This window comes from Phycodurus eques, chromosome 7 (genome assembly GCF_024500275.1).
Source record: "Phycodurus eques isolate BA_2022a chromosome 7, UOR_Pequ_1.1, whole genome shotgun sequence".
NCBI classification, from domain to species: Eukaryota; Metazoa; Chordata; class Actinopteri; order Syngnathiformes; family Syngnathidae; genus Phycodurus; species Phycodurus eques.
In genome coordinates, this window is record NC_084531.1 from 22,198,673 (window position 1) to 22,223,707 (window position 25,035).

Here is a 25,035-nt window from a genome sequence, read left to right on the forward strand (position 1 = left end):
ATACCTGCTAACAGCTTGAGTTAGTAAGAAACAAGTACAGCCAAGAGCGTGTAGATCTCTGCCAAGGCTTAAACATTTATCACCTTCATTTAAAATACATTTTGCTATCTGGGATTAGGGTTGGACATCGAGAATCAAGAACCGATTGGAAACGGACCAACGTTGCGGTTCTCCCGGAATCGCTCAAATTAAAAAATTCCAGTTCCCACTTTCGATGCAGAGTCCGCCAACCCCGAAGCGGCAAAACCAACGAAGAAGAACACACACGAAGACGTGCTTGTGCCCAACGGTGGCGGGAAAAAAAAGTGTCTCTTAATTTTGTTAAAATTAATGACCAGTCGCCTCAGTGGAACACTTAGAATAAGATTATATTGTGCAAAGGAGGCTTTCACGATGTGTAGCGTCTGACGCGCTCTGAGCCTCAGCCTACACTGCGAGGAGCTTCAGTCAAGTCAACTCTCATTCAATTGGGTGAGTGAAACAATAAAATACGTCTACGCCAACATTGAGACAGCTAACAAGGTAAACGGTTGGTTGCACTTTTGTACTGATGGTTTTTAGCCTTTATTTTAGTCTTCAAACCAACGTAAGAGCCGATGGCAGAAAAAGCAGCTTAACATTGAGCTAAAACTTCACCATAGCAACTTTACATCACAATGATTTGGGACAAGCGGCACAGTCGACGACTGGTTAGCACATCTGCCTCACAGTTCTGAGGACTGGGATTCAAATCCCGGCCCCGTCTGTGAGGAGTTTGCATGTTCTCCCCGTGCCTGCGTGGGTTTTCTCCGGGAACTCAGTTTCCTCCCACATCTCAAAAACATGTATGGTAGGTTAACTGGCAACACTGAATTGCCCGTAAGTGTGACTGTGAGTGTGAATGTGGTTGTTTGTTTATATGCAATTGGCTGACGACCAGTTCAGGGTGTACCCCGCCTCTCGCCCGAAAATAGCTGGGATAGGCTCCAGCACGCTCGCGACCCTAGTGAGGAGAAGCGGTACAGAAAATGGATGGATAGATAGACACTAACCTTGTGCCTCATCAGTGGGTAAGGAAAGGAATCAACATTTTATAGCATTTGGTTCCATCCATTTAAAAAACAAAGCATAATAATATATATCTTTTTTTAAATCAATAAATTAAAAAAATATGTTTTTAAAAATCACAGGTGCCGTGTGAAGTTATACTTTTTGTGCCAAAATGCTGAGTTCCGCGCAGTGCGCACCCTTCAAAATAAAAGGCTACCAGCTTAAAACAGAAGTTTAAACTTGCACATATAAACCATTGGACGTGATAAAACAGTCACAAATAACGATTTTAACAATTCTATATTTAACTTTTAGCTGAAACATTAATTAATGAATATTAAGTCAATTGGGTTAGTTCCACACACGTTGCCTTTTAGTTCATAGCTTTGATATTGATACGAGTTATAAAGAAACCAGAGTAAAATTTAGTTTTTAGTCTATGCTGCGAGCTGCTACGAAAATGGACACTATCATAATTTGGAGACCTTTTTTTAAACTATGCAAACTTTTTTGACCCAGCCCCCTAAAAGAATCGGAATCGAGACTCATTTGGTATCGGATTTGAAATAAGGAACCGGAATCGTTCAAATTCATACAATACCCAACCCTATCTGGAATCCAGAATTACTTTTGATTCTGAAACCACACGTCATTTAAAAAGAAAATACAATTTACCTTTTATAGTATTTTACAATGATTTGTGTTAACAGCCAAGACAGTGAAGTAGTTCGCATGTCTGTTCTCCCGATGCGTGCATGAATTTTCTCAGGGTATACCAGCCACCCACATTCCAAAAACATACAGTGCCTTGAAAAAGTATTCGTACCCCTTGGCTTGAACTTTTTTTGCATTTTGTGACCTTACAATCACTAACTTGAATGTATTTTGTTGAGGTTTTATGTGCAGAAAGTAGCACAAGGGGTAGGAGTATTTTTTGCAAGGCACTGTACATTTGAAAATGCAATTTTCTATGCTTGATGTACAAACCCTAATTCCAATTAAGATGGGATGTTGTGTAAAATGTACATACAAACAGAATACACATTATTTCCCATTCTTGCTTGATGTGCAACTTTAGTTGCTCAACAGTCCGGGGTCTCAGTTGTCAAATTTTCAATGGAAGACAGGTCTGGACCACTGGCAGGCCATTCTAGCACTGACACTCTTTTTCTACGAAGCCACGCTGTTCTAAGACGTGCAGAATGTGGTTTTGTATTGTCTTTCTGAAATATTCAGGAACGTCCCTGAAAAAGACATTGCAGCATATGTGACCCCACAACCTGTATCTTTCAGCATTGAGTGCCTTCACAGATATGCAAGTTACACATGCTATGGGTTGGGTCACACACGTCCACTTTATATCAGTCCATCTCAGATGAGCTCGTACCCAGAGAAGTCAGCGGCGTTTCTGGGTGTTGTTCATATATGGTTTCTGCTTTGCATGTTAGAGTTTTTACTAAGCATTTTTAGATGTAGCAATGAATTGTGTTAACTGACAATAGTTTTCTGAATTGTTCCTGATCTCATGTGGCAATATCCTTTACACAATTGATGGCGGTTTTCAATGCAGTGCCTTGTGAGGGATCAAATGTCACGGGCACTTGATGTTGTTTTTTTGGCCTTGCCACTTAAGTACAGAGATTTTTCCAGATTCTCTGAATCTTTTGATGATATTATGGACCACAGACGAAGAAATCCTTAAATTCATTGCAACTGTACATTGAGAAACATTGTTCTTAAACTCTTGGAGTATTTTTTTTCAGAAAATGGTGAAACTCGCCCCATCCTTGCTTATGAACAAGTGAGTCTTTCGGGGATGCTCCTTTTATACCCATTCATGACACCCACCTGTTTCCAATTAACTTGTGGAATGTTCCCAACGGTTTTGTTTTGAGCATTTTACAACTTTTCCAGTCTTTTTTTGCTACTGTCCCGGCTTTTTTTAGAACGTGTTGCAGACATCAAATTCAAAATGAAAGAATATTTAAAAAAAAATAAATAATGTAAATAAATAAATAACGTACATTAGTTTGAAAATTAAATGTCTTTGTATTGTATTCCATTGACTATGGGTTGAAAAGGATTTGCAAATCATTGTATTCTGTTTTTGTTTTCCACAACGCCCTAACGTCATTGGAATTGTAATTGATCCTACACAGAATACGCAAATGATGATTTGACAAAGCAGCTTCTAAGCCTGGATGTTAATATATGTCTTTTCAAGCAAACTTGATTTGGCAAATAAAATTTACGAATGCTAAAATAAACATTTGTTCGATCACTGCGTCATATTTTTCATACATTTCTTATTGCCCTAAGAGGGCAGAGAGGAAAAAGCTTCCCCAACCCTGAAATAAAAGAATAGCTAAAAGCATAGTTAGATAAGCCTACAAGGAAGGCTAACATTACTGTGAGTGAACGAAAACCATGAGTGATCGCTCAAACAATACATTAGGTTTATTAAGCTCAGGTCTAAAAAATTACAGTTAATACTGACTGCTCCACAGACATTCAGACTCACCCGCAGCTCAGTGAGCGCCTTCTCCAGCAGAGTTGTGATGGCTTCCACAGGATGGCAGCCAGTGCAGCCCAGAGCACGGGCCTTCACCTGGAGCTCCTTCAGAGCCACGTGGGGAAGCGTGAAAGAAAGAGGCTTCCTCGCTTTGTCCAACTTACGCTTCTTACTGGGGGGTGACTGACGCAGGTCGGAGGAGAAAACAACAGAGAGGAGAGTAAGTTACTTAAGATCGCACAAAAAGGGGAATATTTGTTGATATAATATGCGCACATGTTCACACACTATGCAGAGATGAATAAAAAAAAATATCCACTCAGTTACTTTTTTTTTTTTTTTTTTGTCCTGTTCGGCTGTTGGGTCAAGCAGAGAGGCGTAACTCTATCCCTTTTATGCCGGAACAGTTTTACTGTGTCACAGCGGACTTTATAATCTGCTGCTGTGGTTTCCCAGTGTTTTGATGGATATTTATTGAGAATCAAAGTCGATCAGTCGAACAGAACAAAGTTTTTAGAGGGGAGTGACAAAAAAAGCAGAGAGTGAAAAGATAACTCAATAATATAGGAAAATAAGACAACAAAAGACAAAGCACTAGCTGTAAAGATGACAAAAGTAAATCATTATATACCTACAACAATATATAGGAGTGTTGTATGGGGCAGTAGTGCTACACCCTGTTAGGGAAGGACAGGACAAGATAGGACAGGACTGGACAGGAAAGGACAGGAAGGGAAGCATGCAGGGAAAGAGTCGTGAACCCAGCTGTACAGCTGAACAGACGGACGCTTCTGACGTTTTTTGCTTGACACATGGAATTCTACAGTAGTAGCCCATGTCATGCAGACGTCTTTATGCGGTGTTTCTTGATGCACTGACACCAGCCTCAGTCCACTCCTTATGAAGCTCCCCCAGATTTCTGAATCGCCATTGCTTGACAAGCCTCTCAAGGCTGCGGTCATCCCTGTCAATTGTGCACCTTTTCCAGCCACATTTTCCCCTCTCTCTTAACACTCTGTTAATGTACTTTGTTGTAGTGTTCTGTGAGCATCCAGCTTCTTTTGCAATTTCTATTTGAGACCTTTTCTCCTTATGGAGGGTGTCAATGATGGGTTTCTGCACAACCGTCAAGTCAGTAGTCTTCCCCATGATTCTGAGGCCTACTAAGCCAGACTCAGACCATTTGAAGGCTGAGGAAAACCTCCGCAGGTGTTTTGCTTTCATTAGATGACAAGACACAGGGAGCCTACAATGCTGAATTTTGTCATGATATTCTAATTTTGTGAAATACTAGATTTATTTTTATGTCTTTCTGGCGTAATCATCCAAATCAAAACAAATAAAGGCTTGAAATATTTCAGTGTGGTTTTACTTTTTGAAACAAATTACTGAAATAAATGGACTTTCCCTCAATATTCTAATTTTCTGGCACATACCGCTACAATATATATATATATATATATATATATGTGTGTGTGTGTGTGTTTTAAGCATAATGCAGTAAGACTGCATGTCTGGTTGTTGTTTGAAAATGGAGGGCGTACGCACGGACACAAGAGGGAGCTCCAAGTACATGCGCTCTACTAGACCTGCAGTGACTCGTACTTCCCCTCCTTACTTCTATCGCCCTCTGAAGTCAAGCTGTTATGGTGCTAGAGGTTATTACCCAACCGTCTCTCGGGACAACAGGAGCTGTGCTGCAACGCTTCCCTGCACACCAACATGCCAGTGACTCTGTGTTCAGTGTCACTCACAAGGGCTCTGCAGGCTGGCCGAGTGTGTGGAATGAGGCGAGGGTCTGCAGTGAGGGCGCAGACAGCATGGCCGACTGACCTACAAACAGCAGCAGTGAAGGAGTGGGCTGTGACCTTCACGGGCTGCTGGTGGTCAAGTTTGCGCACCGCAAGGTCCTTTTTTTGTTTGTCTGATGACTTTGCATGTAGCTGTAATTGTTAATGCAATGAAATACAGTAGGTACCGGTATTTGTTCTCCTAACACAGCTTTTTACAGACAGAATAACTAGAAGCATGTCTGATGCAGTGGAGTCCTCCACCACTGCCATCCACGACACATAACCTTAATTGATAGTGTCACTCAAAGACAACAATTTTGTATCAAATGTAATTTGATTGTGCAGGGGTTCCCAATGTTATGGCCAGTAGGGGGTGAGAAAAAAACACATTGCCCCTGCTGCTAAATTTGGCTAGGAGAGTACCATTAAATACAATTTGCTCTTGGTTTTAAGTAATTGAGTTCCCTGAAGACACAATTACGAGATATTCACGTTTAATTAGGAGCTTCATAATGGGCCTCTGCTTATCTGTCAGTTTAATAAAGCTTCTTACCTTTTCGTATTTTTGAAGCCCCTTCACACACAAGCAAGCTGCTCACCTCACTATGCAGGGAGCATACAGATATGATGACCGTACTGCAACCATGTCTGCTGTGCTACCATCACAATATTTAACTTGCTCTCTTTTACCCACACAATAGGCTGTCTTGACTATTTCACATGTACACAAACACACACACCTACCTGAAGGCACAACACAACAACCTAGCAAGGCGCCGAGCCAAGGGTCTAGCAGCAACTGTGCCTCGGGGCTCAGATAAAACTAAATCTAATCTTTCTGGATGTGCAATAAACTCCATACTGCCCATTTCATTTGTATTTAATTTGATAAATAGCACTTATAAATCTAGAAAGTAATTCCCACTTCCATTTTCGAGACTCCCATTATATCGTGAGGCCTTATAACAAAAGATGAGATTCGGCACTCCAGGATATCCCATCTAGGTACTTGTTTATTCAGCTTTTAGGAGCATTAAAAAAGAAAAATCAAATGACTGGTGACTTCTTTTCTGTCACATACAAAGAAACCTAAAAAGTATTATTTCTAGGAAAGACAATAGGAACTATTACTGTGACATTGTTTTCTGTACTCAGGATCCTATGCAGGATATGTTAGTATACCAACTGTTAACATTTTAGCAACAGTCATTCAGAATTTGTCTGTTGTAAGACTTTCCTTTTTGTTTAGGCCAAAGTTTAAAATACTTCTACAAAGAGAGGTTTCAATAGACTTCCATTCACATTTGTTTTAATTTTTTAACTTGCTTATTATAATTATGCCTAACAAATGGTCAAGTGTATACTTGGGCTAAAGCCTAGGCACTATAGTAAAATTTAGAATTGACCTGGTAGTAAAAGGCTTAAGTAGGTCATAGTTGCATGCGTACCACGTAACACCACACAACATTAATGACCCTGCCTCATGCACATGCACGTATAGCTGACATCCATAGGAAGACATGCATCTGGGCAGAATGAGTCAACCATGCATGAATTTCTCTGCATGCAGGAGCCTCTGTCAAGTCAACATACATGTGTGAATGCAAGAGGAAGCGGAGGAGGGTCACAGGAAGAAATATAGGCCAATCATTCTGCTCAACTGATTTTGTACTGGAAAGGCCAAAATAGTCCTGTCCAACAACACACAACTCATGCATCTGCTGAACAGCCACTTCCAGTTGTTTCTCTTTAGCACACCGACATCAACATCATTCCTGATGAGTGATCCCCTTTATTGTTGTGTTTTCTCCAACAATCTCACTGTCCAGACAAGACAAAAGCCAGTGAGCCTGCACATTGCTTGCCCTGGCAACTGTTGCCAGGCTACTGCTAAACTAAAATCACATAAAGCTCTCCCTGGAGGAGGAATAAGAGTGTGTGATGGAAGAATGAAAGATGCAGTTAGGAAGGGGGGCAGGTGGGATGAGGTGCAAGTAAATCAAGTCGATGTATTTTGGGAGTTGAAAACCCAAACCAGCAGGCGGAGACAAAGCCGAGCATTACAATGGCCCACCTGAGGCCTGCAAAGACTTACCGGAACGATGACATCATCATAGAAGCTCCAGGCCAGCGCCCACCGCATGGTGCGCCCCTGGCAGAACTCTGTGTGCGTCACTTTGGGGACCTGAAAACAAAAAAAACAAACCAGTCAACATCCTCATGCTGGCTGTGGATGATTTTTACAAGAAAACTTCTTTCATCCATTTTTTTTTATAGCGCTTGTCCTTATTTGAAATAACAAGGGTACACCCTGGAATGGTCACCACAGCAAATCGCATTATTAGAAAATTGTTGCTCTTATCTCCTCTGCATTGCTCTGAGCACTATATGGTGACACTGTATTACATCCAAGTAGTACAAAAAGTGACAGGGTATTTTCAGGTTATTTCATTATTAAACTGTATAAAAGTATTTCATTAAAAAAACAAAAAGAAACTTGGTATATGGGTAGCGTATAAGCCGAGACCTCACTTGATTTTGGAGCAGCTCCGAATAAAGCTAAAAACTGAGGAATTTATTTTCACTTTCTACTGTTACAGTCTACTCGCGTCAATGGCCAAGTGACCCCACTAGATGGAGCTGCAGTGAAAAAAGCTTGCTGTGTGTGGCAGCTGGCACCTACTTTGTAATGTACATTACCGCCACCTATAGGACTAAAGTAGAACAGTATGCCTTGGTAAGGAATCTTTCAGTGAAACATTTCTGAAGGACATGTTTCGGAAAGCTAAGCTTTGGAAAAGGTCTGGACTATATTCCGTACAAAAGTACGTCTAGTTTGATCTAGATCTATGCTACCTATATTTTTAGTACTGAGTTAGCGGTTACTACATTTGCCTCACAGTCAAGAGGTTCTAGGTTCGAATCTTGGCTCAGGCCCACCTCAATGGAGTTTGCAAATTCTTTGATTGCTTCCGGGGAACTCTGGCTTCCTCTTTGCAAAAACATGCATGTTGGGTATGGAAAATATAGTCTTGAATTCACCTGTGAATGTTTTTTTGTCTGTATGTGCCCTGATTGACTGAGGACCAGTTCAGGGTATAACATGCCTTTCGTTCAAAGGAAAAGGAATGGATGGATACATGTTTTTATTCTCCTCTTTCTTTGAACCACCCTTAATATCCAATTAAGGAGGATAAATTAGTCTTAAGGCCACTCCACTTCATTTTGTGTGATGTACGAATGAATGAATGTGCTGCTCCCATGAAATCTCAAAATGAGTCTGAGACAAATCACACAGACATGCTCTCAACTGAATTTAATAGATTACCAATTGAAAAGTATGTATGTGTGAAACAACTGTGCATAAAGGCATTCAATGGAGCAAGAGTCTCAGAATAGCAGTTTGCTTGATGAAAGGTGCCCTTGGTTGGATTTAATCAGTCATCAGACCCTGCGGTCACTGAGCGCTGCACCTCTTCATTGTGCGTGTGAAAAGATAACTGTGGAGGTGTCATGTGACAAAGGAACACAAAGTGGGAAAAGCCTTGTCCAAATAGAGCACTTAGCAGCCTGACTGAACTGTTTCAGGTTGACATTTCAACCAAGTGATACAATTCAGTTCCACTCAACGTGGCACAATTTGGAATGGTAAACTGGCATACAGCTAGCTGGCTGGAGAAATAAATGTTTGGGTTGCATGTATACAGATAGTTAGGCCTCTAGAGTGTGTGCCCCACTCATTAAATGTGAAATTAATAACCAAGTAAATCTTTTGTTATCCTCCTATTTCAGAAAATGCGCCTGGGAGCAAAAATACTTTCATTGTCTTGATGAGCGCTCACTTCCCCCGGGCTCTCCCAAGTAGGCGGTCGTCATGGTAAGGAAAGCTGACCTCGCTATTGGCCCAGCAGTATATTGGGTCGGGTATACAGCCGCTCACTTGCACGAGACAGGGCCGCCCACCCAAACAGGCTAATTAAAGCTGAACAAGCCACAGGGTGTGTAAAGTGGCTAAAATGTTAAGATATTTTGACGAAAGCATGTCTCAGACATGTTATGAAAACTTCTGGTGACTGTACTGTGTAAAAAAACAAAAACATGTCTCCTTTAAGAATATTTGGATACAGAAATAAATACTCAAAAATAAACTAATGAGTGATTAAACTATTAGCATATTAACTATGCCTGATTTATTCTTACACGTCTTTTAGGTTTAGATAACATCCTCCCTCTCTGGATGCTTGCCACTCTGTGTTGATGAGCAACCGTAGCAGACGCAATCCTCAGGAGGGTGCAGGTGCAGCAAACCATAGGAGTGGATGTCTTCCTTTTTCAAGCATGTGAGAGAAGTGACTGGCATGGGACTAAAGGCCTGATCCAGTCAGGAGTCACGAGCTGAGCTATTAGTTCCAGCTAATGACACTCATGACTGTTTAGCTGCACTGCGCCTTGTGAGGCAGTCAAGCACGAACAGAAATTCGCGCTTTCATGGCCTGCTTGTGAGAATGCTCGGTTGGCATGTTAAACACCGCGAATCCATTTTGGTTCTCTGCTCCCCTGGCAGACACTTCTAATGTCAAGCAAGAGTAGGGCAAACAACAAGGATTATTTCAACCACTCTCTCTATTTTCAAATGACAACAAACAAGCAGTTTAGTTGAGCTATACTACCTGTGAACATTCATGGAGGGAAATTGTTTGACTAAAGCATGCCAACGTAGTATACGGTTGTGTGTTTAAATTGGACAAACACAATAATTAAATTTTCTGTAAGAGTATGTTAGATGACCCAATAAACGCACTGGTTGCTTTGTAGGATTCACCGATCGTAGGACTATATACAGATGTCATGACGTGTTGTGTCTGATGGGCCACTCACCCCTTGCTTCCTCAGCTCCTCTTTCAGTGGGGCCAAGCTGCACTTTTTCCCCAGCATGCAACTGTACCACCTGTGGAAACAAGCATCCACGTTAACCTGCTGAGCATGTCAGTGGTTGAATACTAAACAAAGATCCAACAACCAGAGACAGTACAGCACATGAGAAATCTCCAAAAGAACTGCTAGTTTTGACAGCATTACCACACAACCATCCCACAATACAGAGTCTGTTAAGTGTTCAAGTACTACAAAAGCACACCGATTTATCATAAGGCTAGAACTTCTGACTCCTAGGGGCTATTCAAACGATAACGTGACTCAATCTCGATTGATCGTATACATTTGACCAGTAAAGTGAAAAGTACGTTCACGCTTTTTGCCTGCACGTCAAACATCTTATGTTAAAGGTTTTGTTAAATGTGAGTAGAAACTAAAAGAATTACGATTTCACAAAACAATTCAAGCCAGAGACATAACATTTTCATATAGTAGCCAAAGAGGCATTCATTTACACAATTGCAGAGACTACCCTGTATTTTATTGGTGAGGTCTTTATTTGTATATATAATTTTCAATATGGCATTTTATAGCAATAATAATAATAATATAGTTTTATAAATTTCCCCAAGTATTTAATAATGCTACTTATATATTCATATAAATAATATACAGCAGTGCTTTTTCAATAAAATATAATTCCTTATGGTGTTATGGCCTCTCTCTTGCTCACTGCAAGGCTCACTTGCTTTCTGGACTCTATTACTAACTTTGTCACTCTTCCTCCTACAAGGAACACTCTCCTTCTCTTCAGCGGGCATCGAATTCTTCTTTTGTTTTTTCCCTAATTCCATTTGGGTCAATGCTTGTAACATTTGCACTGTAATTCTCCGCTCCTTTGCTTTATACTCGACCGTCAACTTGAGCTTTACAGATCTCATCTCTGTCATGGTAATGACATCTACTGTGACACATGGTGATATGAGATATCATACTTCAGGTAATTTGAGTCACCTAAAGGCACTACCCGTTTTTGTTTTCAAAGGGGGGGAAAAAAGCAACCGTCTACATGAGGTGTGATGTATATTCAAGAGGCTGATAAACCCGATTATTAATTGGGGCACAGCATCAAACAGAGTGGAGGCCACAAATATTGAGGATTTTTAAGTCATTTCCTATTGGGTGTTTCACGAAAAGGATAGTTACTTGCATTCAAGCAGTTGAGTAGATTATGTTTTTATTGAATTCAGGGTCCCAGAAGTCCAAGTGAACTATCACAGTGAGCTATAAGTGGACTACATGATGCAGTGTTCAAGTACTATGCAGAGAAATATTTAGAGGTCATAATGGCCATTTGAGCATGAAGATGCTGAGCCGATTGGGACAAAGTGGGCTGGTTGTTTAATGTCAGCATCAGGTGACGCAATGAAATATTGAACAGCTCTGATAGTGACAGATGTCTCACAGTGGGGAGGAACAGCCCAACACTGCCAATGTGGCTTTTCAGTCACCTTCGAGTGTGCGGCTATTAAATGATCAAATTCATACTCCGTTTTTCTAGTGCGGACATTTTAAACAGAGATGAACATCTTCATATCAATGACATGATAAATGCAGATCATTATCTTCTTCTAAGGGTCCATTTGCAAATGTCGTATTGGGAGCAAAGGGGGCTCGCCGCTATAACAGCAAGATAATAAAGTGGGAGGAGGGGCGAGTCTCAAAGGACCAATTGGTGAAGCTGGCAGTGTTGCCATGGACACCTGCTAGCTCTTTTGTCCCAGCATGCTTTTTGGTTGTGAATGACAGCCGGCTGCGGTTGGTTTGGCCGGAACGCCAAAACCTCGGAAAGGTTTTGGCATTTATACACGCTCTCTCTGGACTGTAAACGTGCATCAAAGAGACACGAGCAGGCAGGTGTTAACATCAGTCTTTCTGGGACACACACAGGCGTGGCATGTCTAATTTGTTTTAATAGTCACACGCTGCAGCCCTCTCTCACTCTGCTGCCCTGGTGACAGCGCTGTGACAAGGAGGGAGGTGTTGCTAAAGTGGCGCCCACTCAAACGCAGATGTTCCCAGATACAGCATGAGGTGATTGTGTGCCAAAATCATTAAAGCAACAGTAAGTGACAGCTCCATCAATGTGTGAGCAACCCATTTGCCCATTACCCTACTTCCGGATGCATTTAAACCACTCAGAAGCTCTCTAAAAAGTCAAAATCCATCTGCCACTTCAAAAATTTTTACAACTCCTAGACACAATTTGGCTTCATAGTTTGACACGTTTGGTTTTATGCCCCTTCCCCCTGAAGGTGAAGCTTTCTTTGTTTCTCACCGCAAGCATTTCTTGAGCTGCAGGCTGTCATGAATGATCCTCTTAACAAACTCCAGTTCGCCCCCATCCGCCATGATTTCTGTCACCCCCCCTGTGTTCACCGAGCTGGGAGGAGGCCGCCGTGCGTTCCTTGAATTGACCCCCTGTAGCGAGCACCAAGACAGACAGATTAAGATCAAATCCTATTAAACGTCTGTTACTATCTGTGTAAACAAATCCTGCTTCAGACAGCCACCTAGCAAACATTTGAATTCTAAGTGTCCAACCCTCTGCTAGTAAACCAGTTGAAAATGTGAAGATTTACCTTCGCTTCAAGCTGGTTGGCAAAAAAAGGAGGGTTGCACATGCAGAAGTCATATACAATTTCTGTCTCTTCTTTCAAAGCGTCCATCAGCAGAGTCTTCTGGGGAACTTTGACGACTATGGTAGACAAAACAACAACCAGTTTATTATCAATGCAAAAAAAAATCCCTCAAATTAAACACGACATTGCAAAATTAATGTGAGGGCATCCTCTGAATCCTCTGTGAAATTATCTTTCCTGATGATCACAATACAAAAAAAAATAATAATAACATCCTCAACAAACTGACTAGAATATCACAGAACTAAAATTCCTGTAAAAGTTTCATTTATAGGCAATGCATTCATTTTCAACTACTTGTCCTAATCAGGGTCATGGGTGACCTGGAGCCGACCCCAGCTGACTTTGGGTGAGAGATGGGGTACACCATGGACTGGTCGCCAGTCATCACAGGGCACTTATAGACAAAAATACAAATAAAATAAATAAATAAATAAACATTGACATTCAAGTGAAGTTTATTTGTATAGCCCTTTAATCGCAAAATAGTCTCAAAGGGCTTCACAGGCCCACAGTTGGCAATGATTGACGACATCCCCTTATCTAAACCCCCCAATTGGACAAGGAAAAACTCAAAACCCCATTTGGGGGAAAAAGAAACATTGAAGTGGGCAACATTTATCACATAGTCTGGTGCTGTACAATGTTCATTACGATGGCAAGATGCTATACAATGTTCATTAGGATGGCAAGTCCATTTAAAGAGAAAAGGAGCCGCAGGGTAGATGCCTTCGGTGGTTCTGCCACAGGACCTGGCTCAGTCAGTCGGAGCAAAATACTCCTTGAAAACACCTCTGGGGGAAGTGGTCCACCTCAGATCTTATCCCAATTTGTTGGTGCAGAACCCAAACAACAGCAGCAAGCTCAGATTTGGACAACTTCACCTAGCCCTCTCTCCGAGCAGTAGACGAGGGGGGAGGAGATAGGACAAGCAGCAGTAAAACAGGCCAACATGTAGTTTAACTAAATGCCAACGGGTAGAAATAAGTCTTAAATTGGGATTTAAACATTTCTAACGAGGTAGAAGCTCTAATATCCGCGGGTAGGGCATTCCAGACTACTGGAGCCCAAATAGAAAAACCTTGCGAGCCTGCGGACTTCTTTCTGGCTCTCGGAGTCACCAAAAGACCTGCGTTTTGCGAGCATAGGTTTTGGGACGGAACATACGGTACAACTAAGTCAGTGAGATAAGAGGGTGCTAATCCATGAAATATTTTATAAGTAACTAACCGGACCTTAAAATCACATCTCAAGTAGACCGGGAGCCAATGTAAATTGGCCAGAATGGGGATAATATGATCAAACTTTCTTGTCCTCGTCAAAAGTCTTGCTGCTGTGTATTAATACTGTTATGCCTGTTACAATAGTCGAGGCGAGATGTACGAAAATGCATGGATTATAATCTCTGTGTCACTACTGGATAGGATGGACCATATTTTAGTGATATTGCAAAAATGGAAAAAAAAAAAAGTTTTTGTAATATTCAATGTACAGGTACCTTTGAAAGAAGAGAGTATAACGCTGAGATTTTTTGCTGACTCACTTTGAGTAATGGTGCTTTTTTTCAAAACTAGTTCAACAAGTGGCTATGTTTAGCAGGGCCAATAATCAACAGCTCAGTTTTCTCAGGGTTAAATTATAGGACATCCATTGTTTAATCTCAGCAAGGCACGACTCCAGATTAGAGCAATTGTGTGGGCTCGTTAGTTTTAAGGCATGTAGAGCTGAGTATCGCCGGCATAACACTGAAAGCTAATCTTATATTTGCATATGATAACGCCAAGCGGCAGCATATAGATGCTGACCAAAAGAGGGCCAAGTACCGATCCCTGCGGGACTCCGCAAGTCACATTATAAGACTCAGATGTCACTTTACCATGAATTACACTGTGCGTCCTATCCAAGAGATAAGATCTAAACCAAGAAAGTGCTGGGTCTGTAATACCGGTACACTTTTCGTGGCAATCTAGTAGTATATCGTGATCGACGGCAGCGCTAAGGTTGAGTAATAATAGTATTGATGAGGTGTCACAATCCATAGCAAGTCAAAGATAATTCATCACTTTTGCCATTTCGGTAGAGTGGTCTGCCCTGAATCCGGACTGAAGAAGTTTAAATAGATTGGTAGAGGCCATGTGATCATGAAGCCGTTGTACTTAAATTTCCATCCATCCATCCATTTTCCGTACCGCTTATCCTCACACGGGTCGCAGGCGTGCTGGAGCCTATCCCAGCTACGGGCAGTGGGCGAGGCGGGGTACACCCTGAACTGATCGCCAGTCAATCGCAGAGCACATATAAACAAACAACCATTCGGACTCACATTCACACCTACGGGCAATTTAGAGCCTTCAATCAACCTATCACGCATGTTTTTGGGATGTGGGAGGAAACCGTACCCAGAGAAAACCCCCGCAGGCACGGGGAGGGGAGAACATGCGGCAGAAGTGCTACCCACTCGGCCACTGTGCCGCCTGTACTACAAATTTTTCAGGATTTTATTTTATTTTTTTAATAAATGGGAGATTTGACACTTGCCTATATTAGTCATTCGAACTGCTCTAAGTGCTAGAGGACTCTGCATCTTTTGCACAATTGTCAAAAAAATAACTAAATGTACCGGCATTACCAGATAACTACCAACCCTTTATTGCTCAGTGACTGTTTTCTCAATGTCTTTAACACCTGAGTGAATAGAAACACCCATCAGTCACGTTCCAATCCATTCGCTCACTTGAAAAGTGGGTGGCTTCAAACAAAAGGTGCACTGTCCTGAGTTGTTTAACATATCTAGATGTACCTACCATGAAATAAAAGCTGGAATTCTGAACATTTGTCTCATAGTCATCTTTTGATCTAAAACCCAAATGTCTTCAGTGTACAACAAAAACAAAGGAATTGACCTTGCCGTTCCAATTTGGAGGGGACTGTACTTCTTTTCCTGTCTGGAAGCAGGAGGGCGTGTTCTACAGGACAAAACAGCCAATCATAGTGCAACGGCGCGTGTCCTGGAGCCAGTAATATTGGAGCTCGGCGTGTCCTGCCTCACAACTATGTTGGAATCCTAATAATCCGTGCCTGTCACATCTACAGTAACCAAACGATTCTGCTCTAGTTGGCGGAAACGTCCATCCAGCAGCCTCTCAAGGAGAAGGGTGCAAGCAGTGCAAGAGTCCATACTCACGTTTATTTGGTCGGAGTTTTGGAGGCGAAGTCTGTGGGATGGCCGACGAGCCTTGTCGGTGTTCGGCAGTGGTGTGGCTGAAGCTAGTAGCCTCGAAAACAGGGCTATACGGCTCTCAAAAATTCAAAATAGTCTCAAAAAGTACCAACAAAGGTAAAAGTAAAACTTACAAATGTAAGTAGACGAGGGGAAAGCATTAAGAGTTCGTCTCTTGGACGCACACAGCGTCTGGGCCGGCGTCTCACTGATGGGACAACTTATTTTAACTTATTATCTTCAGTTAACCTGTGGCAAGAAACCCATTTAAAGTGGGTACGGAAAGTATTCAGACCCCCTTAAATGTTTTGTTATATTGCAGCAATTTGCTAAAATCATTTAAGTTATTTTTTCCCCTCATAAATGTACACACCCCATGTTGACAGAAAAAAACTGAATTGTTGAAATCTTTGCAGATTTATTAAAAAAGAAAAACTGAAATATCACACAGCCATAAGTATTCAGACCCTCTGCTCAGTATTTAGTAGAAGCAGCCTTTTGAGCGAATACAGCCATGAGTCTTTTGGGGAATGATGCAACAAGTTTTTCACACCTGGATGTGGGGGTCCTCTGCCATTCCTCCTTGCGGATCTTCTCCAGTTCTGTCAGGTTGGATGGTGAACGTTGGTGGACAGCCATTTTCAGATCTCTCCAGAGATGCTCAATTGGGTTTAAGTCAGGGCACTGGCTGGGCCATTTAAGAACAGTCATTGAGTTGTTCCAAAGCCGCTCCTTTGTTATTTTAGCTGTGTGGTTATGTTAATTGTCTTGTTGGAAGGTGAACCTTCGGCCCAGTCTGAGGCCCTGAGCACTCTGGAGAAGGTTTTCGTCCAGGATATCCCTGTATTTGGCCGCATTCATCTTTCCTTCCATTGCAACCTGTCATCCTGTCCCTGCGGCTGAAAAACACCCCCACAGCATGATGCTGCCACCACCATGCTTCACTGTTGGGACTGTATTGGACAGGTGATGAGCAGTGCCTGGTTTTCCCCACACATACTGCTTAGAATTAAGGCCAAAAAGTTCTATCTTGGTCTCATCAGACCAGAGAATCTTATTTCTCACCATCTTGGAGTTCTTCAGGTCTTTTTTAGCAAACTCCATGCAGGCTTTCATGTGTCTTGCACTGAGGAGAGGCTTCCGTCGGACCACTCTGCCATAAAGCCCCGGCTGGTGGAGAGCTGCAGCGATGGTTGACTTTCTAGAACTATCTCCCGACTGCATCTCTGGAGGTCAGCCACAGTGATCTTTCGGTTCTTCTTTACCTCTCTCACCGAGGCTCTTCTCCCCCGATTGGCCGATCTCAGTTTGGCCGGACGGCCAGCTCTAGGAAGGGTTCTGGTTGTCCCAAACGTCTTCCATTTAAGGATTATGGAGGCCACTGTGCTCCGAGGAACCTTAAGTGCACCAGAATTTTTTTTTGTAACCTTGGCCAGATCTGTGCCATTGCACAATTCTGTCTCTGAGCTCTTCAGGCAGTTCATTTGACCTCTTCATTCCCAATTGCTCTGACATGCAGTGTGAGCTGTAAAGTCTTATATAGACCGATGTGTGGCTTTCCTAATCAAGTCCAATCAGTATAATCAAACACAGCTGGACTCAAAGGAAGGAGTAGAACCATCTCAAGGATGATGAGAAAAAATGGACCGCACCCAAGTGAAATATAGGAGTGTCACAGCTTCTTCTTCTTTTCCTTTCGGCTTGTCCCGTTAGGGGTCGCCACAGCGCGTCATCCTTTTCCATGTAAGCCTATCTCATGCATCCTCCTCTCGAACACCAACTGCCATCATGTCTTCCCTCACGACATCCATCAACCTTCTCTTTGGTCTTCCTCTAGCTCTCTTGCCTGGCAGCTCCATCCTCATCATCCTTCTTCCAATATACTCACTATTTCTCCTCTGGACGTGTCCAAACCATTGAAGTCTGCGCTCTCTAACTTTGTCTCCAAAACATCGAACCTTGGCTGTCCCTCTGATGAGCTCATTTCTAATTTTATCCAACCTGGTCACTCCAAGAGCGAACCTCAACATCTTCATTTCCGCCACCTTCAGGTCTGCTTCCTGTTGTCTCTTCAGTGCCACTGTCTCTAATCCATACATCATGGCTGGCCTCACTACTGTTTTATAAAACTTTGACCTTCATCCTAGCAGAGACTCTTCTGTCACATTACACACCTCTGACACCTTCCTCCACCCGTTCCAACCTGCTTTGATCCGTTTCTTCACTTCCTGACCACACTCACCATTGCTCTGGACGGTTGACCCCAAGTATTTAAAGTCCTCCACCCTTGCTATCTCTTCTCCCTGTAGCCTCATTCTTCCCCCACCACCCCTCTCATTCATACACATAAATTCTGTTTTACTTCGGCTAATCTTCATTCCTCTTCTTTCCATTGCATGCCTCCATCTTTCTAACTGTTCCTCCAGCTGCTCCCTGCTTTCACTGCAGATCACAATGTCATCTGCAAACATCATGGTCCACGGGGATTCCAGTCTAACCTCATCTGTCAGCCTATCCATCACCACTGCAAAAAGAAAGGGGCTCAGGGCAGATCCCTGATGCACTCCCACGTCCACCTTAAATTCTTCTGTCACACCTACAGCACACCTCACCGCTGTTCTGCTGCCCTCGTACATGTCCTGTATTATTCTAACATACTTCTCTGCCACTCCAGACTTCCGCGTGCAGTACCACAGTTCCTCTCTGGGTACTCTGTCATAGGCTTTCTCTAGATCTACAAAGACACAATGTAGCTCCTTCTGACCTTCTCTGTACTTTTCCATAAACATCCTCAAGGCAAATAATGCATCTGTGGTACTCTTTCTAGGCATGAAACCATACTGTTGCTTGCAAATACTCACTTCTGTCCTGAGTCTAGCCTCCACTACTCTTTCCCATAACTTCATTGTGTGGCTCATCAACTTTATTCCTCTATAGTTGCCACAGCTCTGCACATCCCCTATGTTCTTAAAAATGGGCACCAGTATACTTTTCCTCCATTCCTCGGGCATCTTCTCACGCACTAGAATTCTATTGAACAAGCTGGTCAAAAACTCCACAGCCACCTCTCCTAGATGCTTCCATACCTCCACAGGAATGTCATCAGGACCAACTGCCTTTCCATTTTTCATTCTCTTTAATGCTTTTCTAACTCCCCCCTTACTAATCATTGCCACTTCCTGGTCCACCACACTTGCCTCTTCTACTCTCTCTTCTCTATCATTTTCCTCATTCATCAACTCCTTGAAGTATTCGTTTCATCTAGGAAGCACACTACTGGCACCAGTCAACATATTTCCATCTCTATCCTTAATCACCCTAACCTGCTGCACATCCTTCCCATCTCTATCCCTCTGTCTGGCCAGCCTGTATAGATCTTTTTCTCCTTCTTTAGTGTCCAACCTGCCATACAAGTCATCATATGCCTCTTGTTTTGCCTTTGCCACCTCTACCTTTGCCCTGTGTCGCATCTCAATGTATTCCTTTCGCCTCTCCTCTGTCCTCTCAGTGTCCCACTTCTTCTTAGCTAGCCCTTTTCCTTGTATGATTTCCTGTACTGTGAGGTTCCACCACCAAGTCTCCTTCCCTGCCAGAAGATACACCAAGTACTCTCCTGCCTGCTGATCACCTTGGCTACAGTGGTCCAGTCTTCTGGAAGCTCCTCCCGTCCACCGAGAGCCTGTATCACCTCTTCCCGAAAAGCTGCACAACACTCCTCCTGTCTCAGCTACCACCACACGGTTCTCTTCTCTGCCTTTGTCTTCCTAATTTTCCTCCCCACCACCAGAGTCATCTTACACACCACCATCCTATGCTGTCTAGCCACACTCTCCCCTACCACTACCTTACAGTTGGTAACCTCCTTCAGATTACATCGTCTGCACAGGATGTAATCCACCTGTGTGCTTCTACCTCCGCTCTTGTAGGTCACCCTATGTTCGTGCCTCTTCTGGAAAAACGTGTTCACTTCAGCCATTTGCATCCTTGTTGCAAAGTCTACCACCATCTGTCCCTCCAAGTTCCTTTCCTGGATGCCGTACTTACCCATCACTTCTTCATCACCCCTATTACCTTCACCAACATGTCCATTACAATCTGCACCAATTACGACTCTCTCTCTGTCTGGGATGCTCAGAACTACATCATCTAGCTCCTTCCAGAATTTCTATTTCACCTCGAGGTCACATCCTACCGGTGGGGCATAGCCACTAATCACATTACACATAACACCCTCAATTTCAAATTTCAGCCTCATCACTCGATCTGATACTCTTTTCACCTCCAAGACATTCTTAGCCAACTCTTCTTTTAAAATAACCCCGACTCCATTTCTCTTCCCATCTACACCATGGTAAAATAATTTAAACCCTGCCCCTAAACTTCTAGCCTTACTGCCTTTCCAGCTGGTCTCCTGGACACACAATATATCAACCTTTCTCCTAATCATCATGTCAACCAACTCCCGAGATTTTCCTGTCATAGTCCCAACATTCAAACTCCCCACATTCAGTTCTAGGCTCTGTGTTTTCCTCTTCTCTTTCTGCCGAAGAACCCGCTTTCCACCTCCTCTTCTTCTTTGACTTCGACCCACAGTAGCTGAATTTCCAACGGCGCCCCGCAGGTTGACGGCGCCGGTGGCGGACGTTGTTAACCCGGGCCACGACCGATCCGGTACGGAATTCTTTGGATGAACGCTCATATTTGTTTGGCAAGGTTTTAAGATGGATGCCCTTCCTGACGCAACTCTCTGCATTTATCCGGGCTTGGGACCGGCCTACAGTTTGCACTGACTTGTGCCCCCCATAGGGCTGCATTATATGAGTGTCACAGCAAAGGCCCTAAATACTTACGGCTGTGATATTTCAGTTTTTCTTTTTTAATCTGCAAAAATGTCAACAATTCTGTTTTTCTCTGTCAATATGGTGTGCTGTGTGTAGCTTATTGAGGGAAAAAATGAACTTAAATGATTTTAGCAAATGGCTACAATACAACAAAGAGTGAAAAATGTAAGGGGGTCTGAATACTTTCCTTACCCACTGTATATGCCATTTGTTGAATTAATGTTGCATTTTCACTCAAAGTGCCCCATTAGGACCATTGGGTCATGGATTAACACAGAGATTCATTATTTTCATGTAGAGTTTAGGATCACGATGAAAGTCCCTAGTGCAAGCATAATGAATAATAATAAAACTTTGTCTAAGGATTTGCATCTGTTTCTCTTAGTTGCCTGATTTCAGCATTTGTATATGCAGAGTAACACAAACTGAAACCATCTTTAACATTGTGACAATCAACAAAGCAGAAGCATTTTTGAGAATGCAGAGAGGTGACAGACTGCACACTCACCTTTAACCAGGTCAGAAAAATTGTTCTGCTCCACATTCCTGGTGGCATAGTCAAAGCATATATCGTCCACCTCGGTTGCGAGAAAGTACCAGCCGTTCATGGAGGCTCCCAGCAACGGGTAGATACAAGATGCACCAGTGCCTTAAATAAATAAATAAATAAAAAAGTCTTATAGGGATTATGAATTACCTTTATGAGGTAATGTTATCATGTTTGATTATTTCAACATAATAAGAAATCATTTTAAAAAGATGTGGGTGGATTTTGCAACAAAACCCAATCATCGCTTTAGGCGTACAGTGGTGCCTCGAGATACGAGTGACCTGACTCACAAGTTTTTCAAGATACGAGCCGTTGGTTGGCCAAGTTTTTGCTTTGACTTGCGAGCCCAAACTTGAGAAACGAGTGCTGTATGGCAGTAGGAGGCTCCATTCACTTGACAACAAGCAGCACTTTGGATGATATAATGAGTAAATATTCTTCAAAAAAGACACCTCAAGCTGTACATTGCCACTACCAGTTGGCGCTTACTTGAAAAGTAACTAAAACAAAGAGAATGACACGTTGTGAATTTGAAACAACCACAGCCTCCATCAACCATACACCACAGCCACACGGACAACCAATTAACAAATATAAAAATAATATACAGTAACGCCAGCCAGGTGTTTAAAACAATTTAAAGCTGTAAACAAGAGATCGCCCGAGATGTTAGGGAGATAAGTCTACAGAAGATGCGAACATTTGATGTGAAGTTATCACTCGGAGCAGGTCATTGGCACGCAAAACATTATTGAAAGAACTGAATGGAATGTGCAAATGCTGTAACTGTGTGTTAGTACAGAATGCTGTATTGTTCAGTGTAAAAGACGTAAAGCAAAGGTTTTTGGACTGCTGGCAGTGAGTGAGTGAGTGAGTCTAAACTTGAGACCATTATAATATGACTGTACCGATGTCGATGCCTCTACGTGGTTGCTTCTGGCCATCGATGAGGTCCTCCACCCAGTGGATGTAGTTAAGGCGCAGAGGGACAGTGGGGATGAGGCGCTCCAGAGGGATCTCAATGCTCAAACCAAAGTCCTCCTTCAGAAGGGTGCAGGTCAGAGCTCGCACGGCCTCTGGCTCCTTGAAATTCACTCTAAAAGGTACACGTTTGAGTTAGGGCTGTGTATAATATCATACCACATGATATACAGTGTATGCACAATGTCTCTTTACAGATTTTAAATTGTAAAGAGACATTGTGCATCTTGACGTGCTTTGTGCAACTAATGATGCTCATATAGAGGTGTATTATTCAGGCAAAAACAGGTCCATATAGAATCCAGATTTTTTTATCATTTCCAAAGACTATATACATTTGAAATTAAATTGAGAAACGGTAAAGTGACATTATGGACAGACCCCCTGTACTTTGCTGATAAAGTCAAATCAAGTCAAAAAGTCCTAAACTTGTCAAATTTGGAGTTAGACCACAATTTGTGACAAAAATTTTAAATGTCATAAAGTCCATCTGTTTGTGATGTTTGACAACAAGGACCACTGAGTAAAGATTTGGGCTCGTCGATGCCATTTAGCTGCCATTTCCTTGTAACGTGATCAAGAGGTGGAGTGTATTATGACATTTTATAATACATTCATAGTTGATTTTATCCGAGACTTGCGTGACAGTTCAAAAAATAATTTTAAAAAAAAATGAAATAAATTTAAAAAAAAAAAGGTACTTGGAGGGCTCAATATCAGATATATTGCAACCAAAAAGGAGATACATGTTTACATCTTTGTAACAAAGGGAAACGCTCATAGAAAGTTTCAAACAAACCAATGTACACTGACAACCTAAATGCTTTAATCAACTAATTTTCTATACTCACTAGGGTTACGGTTGAGCGGGATAGAGCCTATAACAGCCAACTTCGGGCGAGCGGTACACCCTGGACTGGTCACCAGCCAATCGCAGGTCACGTGCAGACAAAAAAAAAAAAAAACCCGCCATTCACACTTATGGAGAATGTCATCTTCAATGAAACTAACATGCATATTTTTGGAATGTGGGAATAAGCCAGAATACCCACAGAAAAGCCACGCCAGCATGGCTTTTCTGGCAACACACAAACTCCGATTGTTTTGTGTCAGCTCTGCAGCTACACATAATTAAACCCCCAACCCGGTGCACCGACTCCACCTACCACCACACGCCATAGATAAGCAGTTCATTAATTTCCAATCCACAATGAAAGACAATGAAATCCACATTTTCTACACAGTTAAAATCCCACAATTTCTAACGTCGACTCTCAGTCCCAGATGCTCCTCGCTCCATGTTGAACTGCTGCAGCTGTGACACCAGCAGACGCAGCTGCGGGAGACAGAGCAAGTGGGCGAGATGCGAATAATTAAACCTTTACCGGTGTTTTTTTTGTGTGTTTTTTTTTGCAGCTTGAATGATGTAATTACACATCCCATCGCTGGCAGCATCTGGCATGCTAGCAGTTTAACACGGGCAGTTTTCAATGGAATACAAGGGAAAACACCCTATGGTGAAGGAGATGCAAATACCACCTACACAAAGGGAAAAGAAGATTGCATTTGAGTCTATTATTATGCTCTCTTAGAGTAGTATTTAGCTCAACATGAAAGTGGCTAAAATGTTATCCCGTGCCTACTGCCCTAGACAACTATACAAGCACAGTTGTAAGAGCTGAAGTGGTTTCAAATTTGTTTTAAATTAATTAATTCATTTAAAAAAGGGGTGGCCCAGTGCGTCAGGTTTGAGGCAGAGACACAGATATATATGAGAGGCAATTTACCTGTGGAGACTAACATTAATCTTACAGAGAATCTCCACATAATGAACACGTAAACTTAATGGTCCAGGTCAACACCTGGATCCGTCAGTGCACTACAACACACTGACGCACAAAGCAGCCTGCTCATAAATTGCAGAGGATGTTAAAAAACACAACAACCACAATTTACATCAATTGAAATGCCCAAGAAATAACCGAGCAGAACAACAATATAAAGAAGAATTATGTTACTAAAATTTCCCCTCCACAATAATAAGAATAAAAAAATCCCAATCCCATATAAAGATATCCTATGGTGGTTGCAAGCAATTAAAGAGTTGATTGGCTGCTTAGGCAATGCCAATGCCACATCTGTGATGTACTGTCCAGGACTTTACCTCTAAACTTCTTAACACAGTAGAAGCTCTAAATTCGTAATGCCCCTAAAGTCTTATCACACAATAATGGTTTTCTCTTCCTTTTTTCTGTGATGGCACTGTTGACACAACGAAATGGTAATTCTGGAAATTGAACTCATCTCAATAAACTCAACTTTCTAAGCTGTTTATTTGTCACTCCCAGTTGAAGTTTTCTGTAAAACTGACACATAAAACGAAAGAGAATAAACACCAAAATGTTCAACCAAATCATATAATTTCATCTAACCAATGTAAAACCGCCACAGACAGGCTTAGGGAAATTTTTATTTGTTTCAATAATTATAAACTTTTAACATGTGTGGAGCAGTTACGCATACAGAGCATAC

At 42.2% G+C, this 25,035-nt stretch overlaps 1 protein-coding gene across 1 annotated transcript in view; it reads right to left on the bottom strand.

Annotated features, from left to right (window-relative positions):
* The window catches only part of mettl16 (methyltransferase 16, N6-methyladenosine), a 32,039-nt gene that overhangs the window by 1,419 nt on the left and 5,585 nt on the right, over window positions 1-25,035 (bottom strand). The window contains exons 3-9 of the mRNA XM_061682085.1: window positions 22,431-22,618; window positions 21,481-21,621; window positions 12,852-12,967; window positions 12,548-12,690; window positions 10,213-10,282; window positions 7,430-7,519; window positions 3,551-3,724 (exon numbers count right to left, since the gene is read on the bottom strand). Coding sequence (XP_061538069.1) covers window positions 3,551-3,724; window positions 7,430-7,519; window positions 10,213-10,282; window positions 12,548-12,690; window positions 12,852-12,967; window positions 21,481-21,621; window positions 22,431-22,618 — 922 coding nt within the window. The remainder of the gene's footprint in view (window positions 1-3,550; window positions 3,725-7,429; window positions 7,520-10,212; window positions 10,283-12,547; window positions 12,691-12,851; window positions 12,968-21,480; window positions 21,622-22,430; window positions 22,619-25,035) is intronic.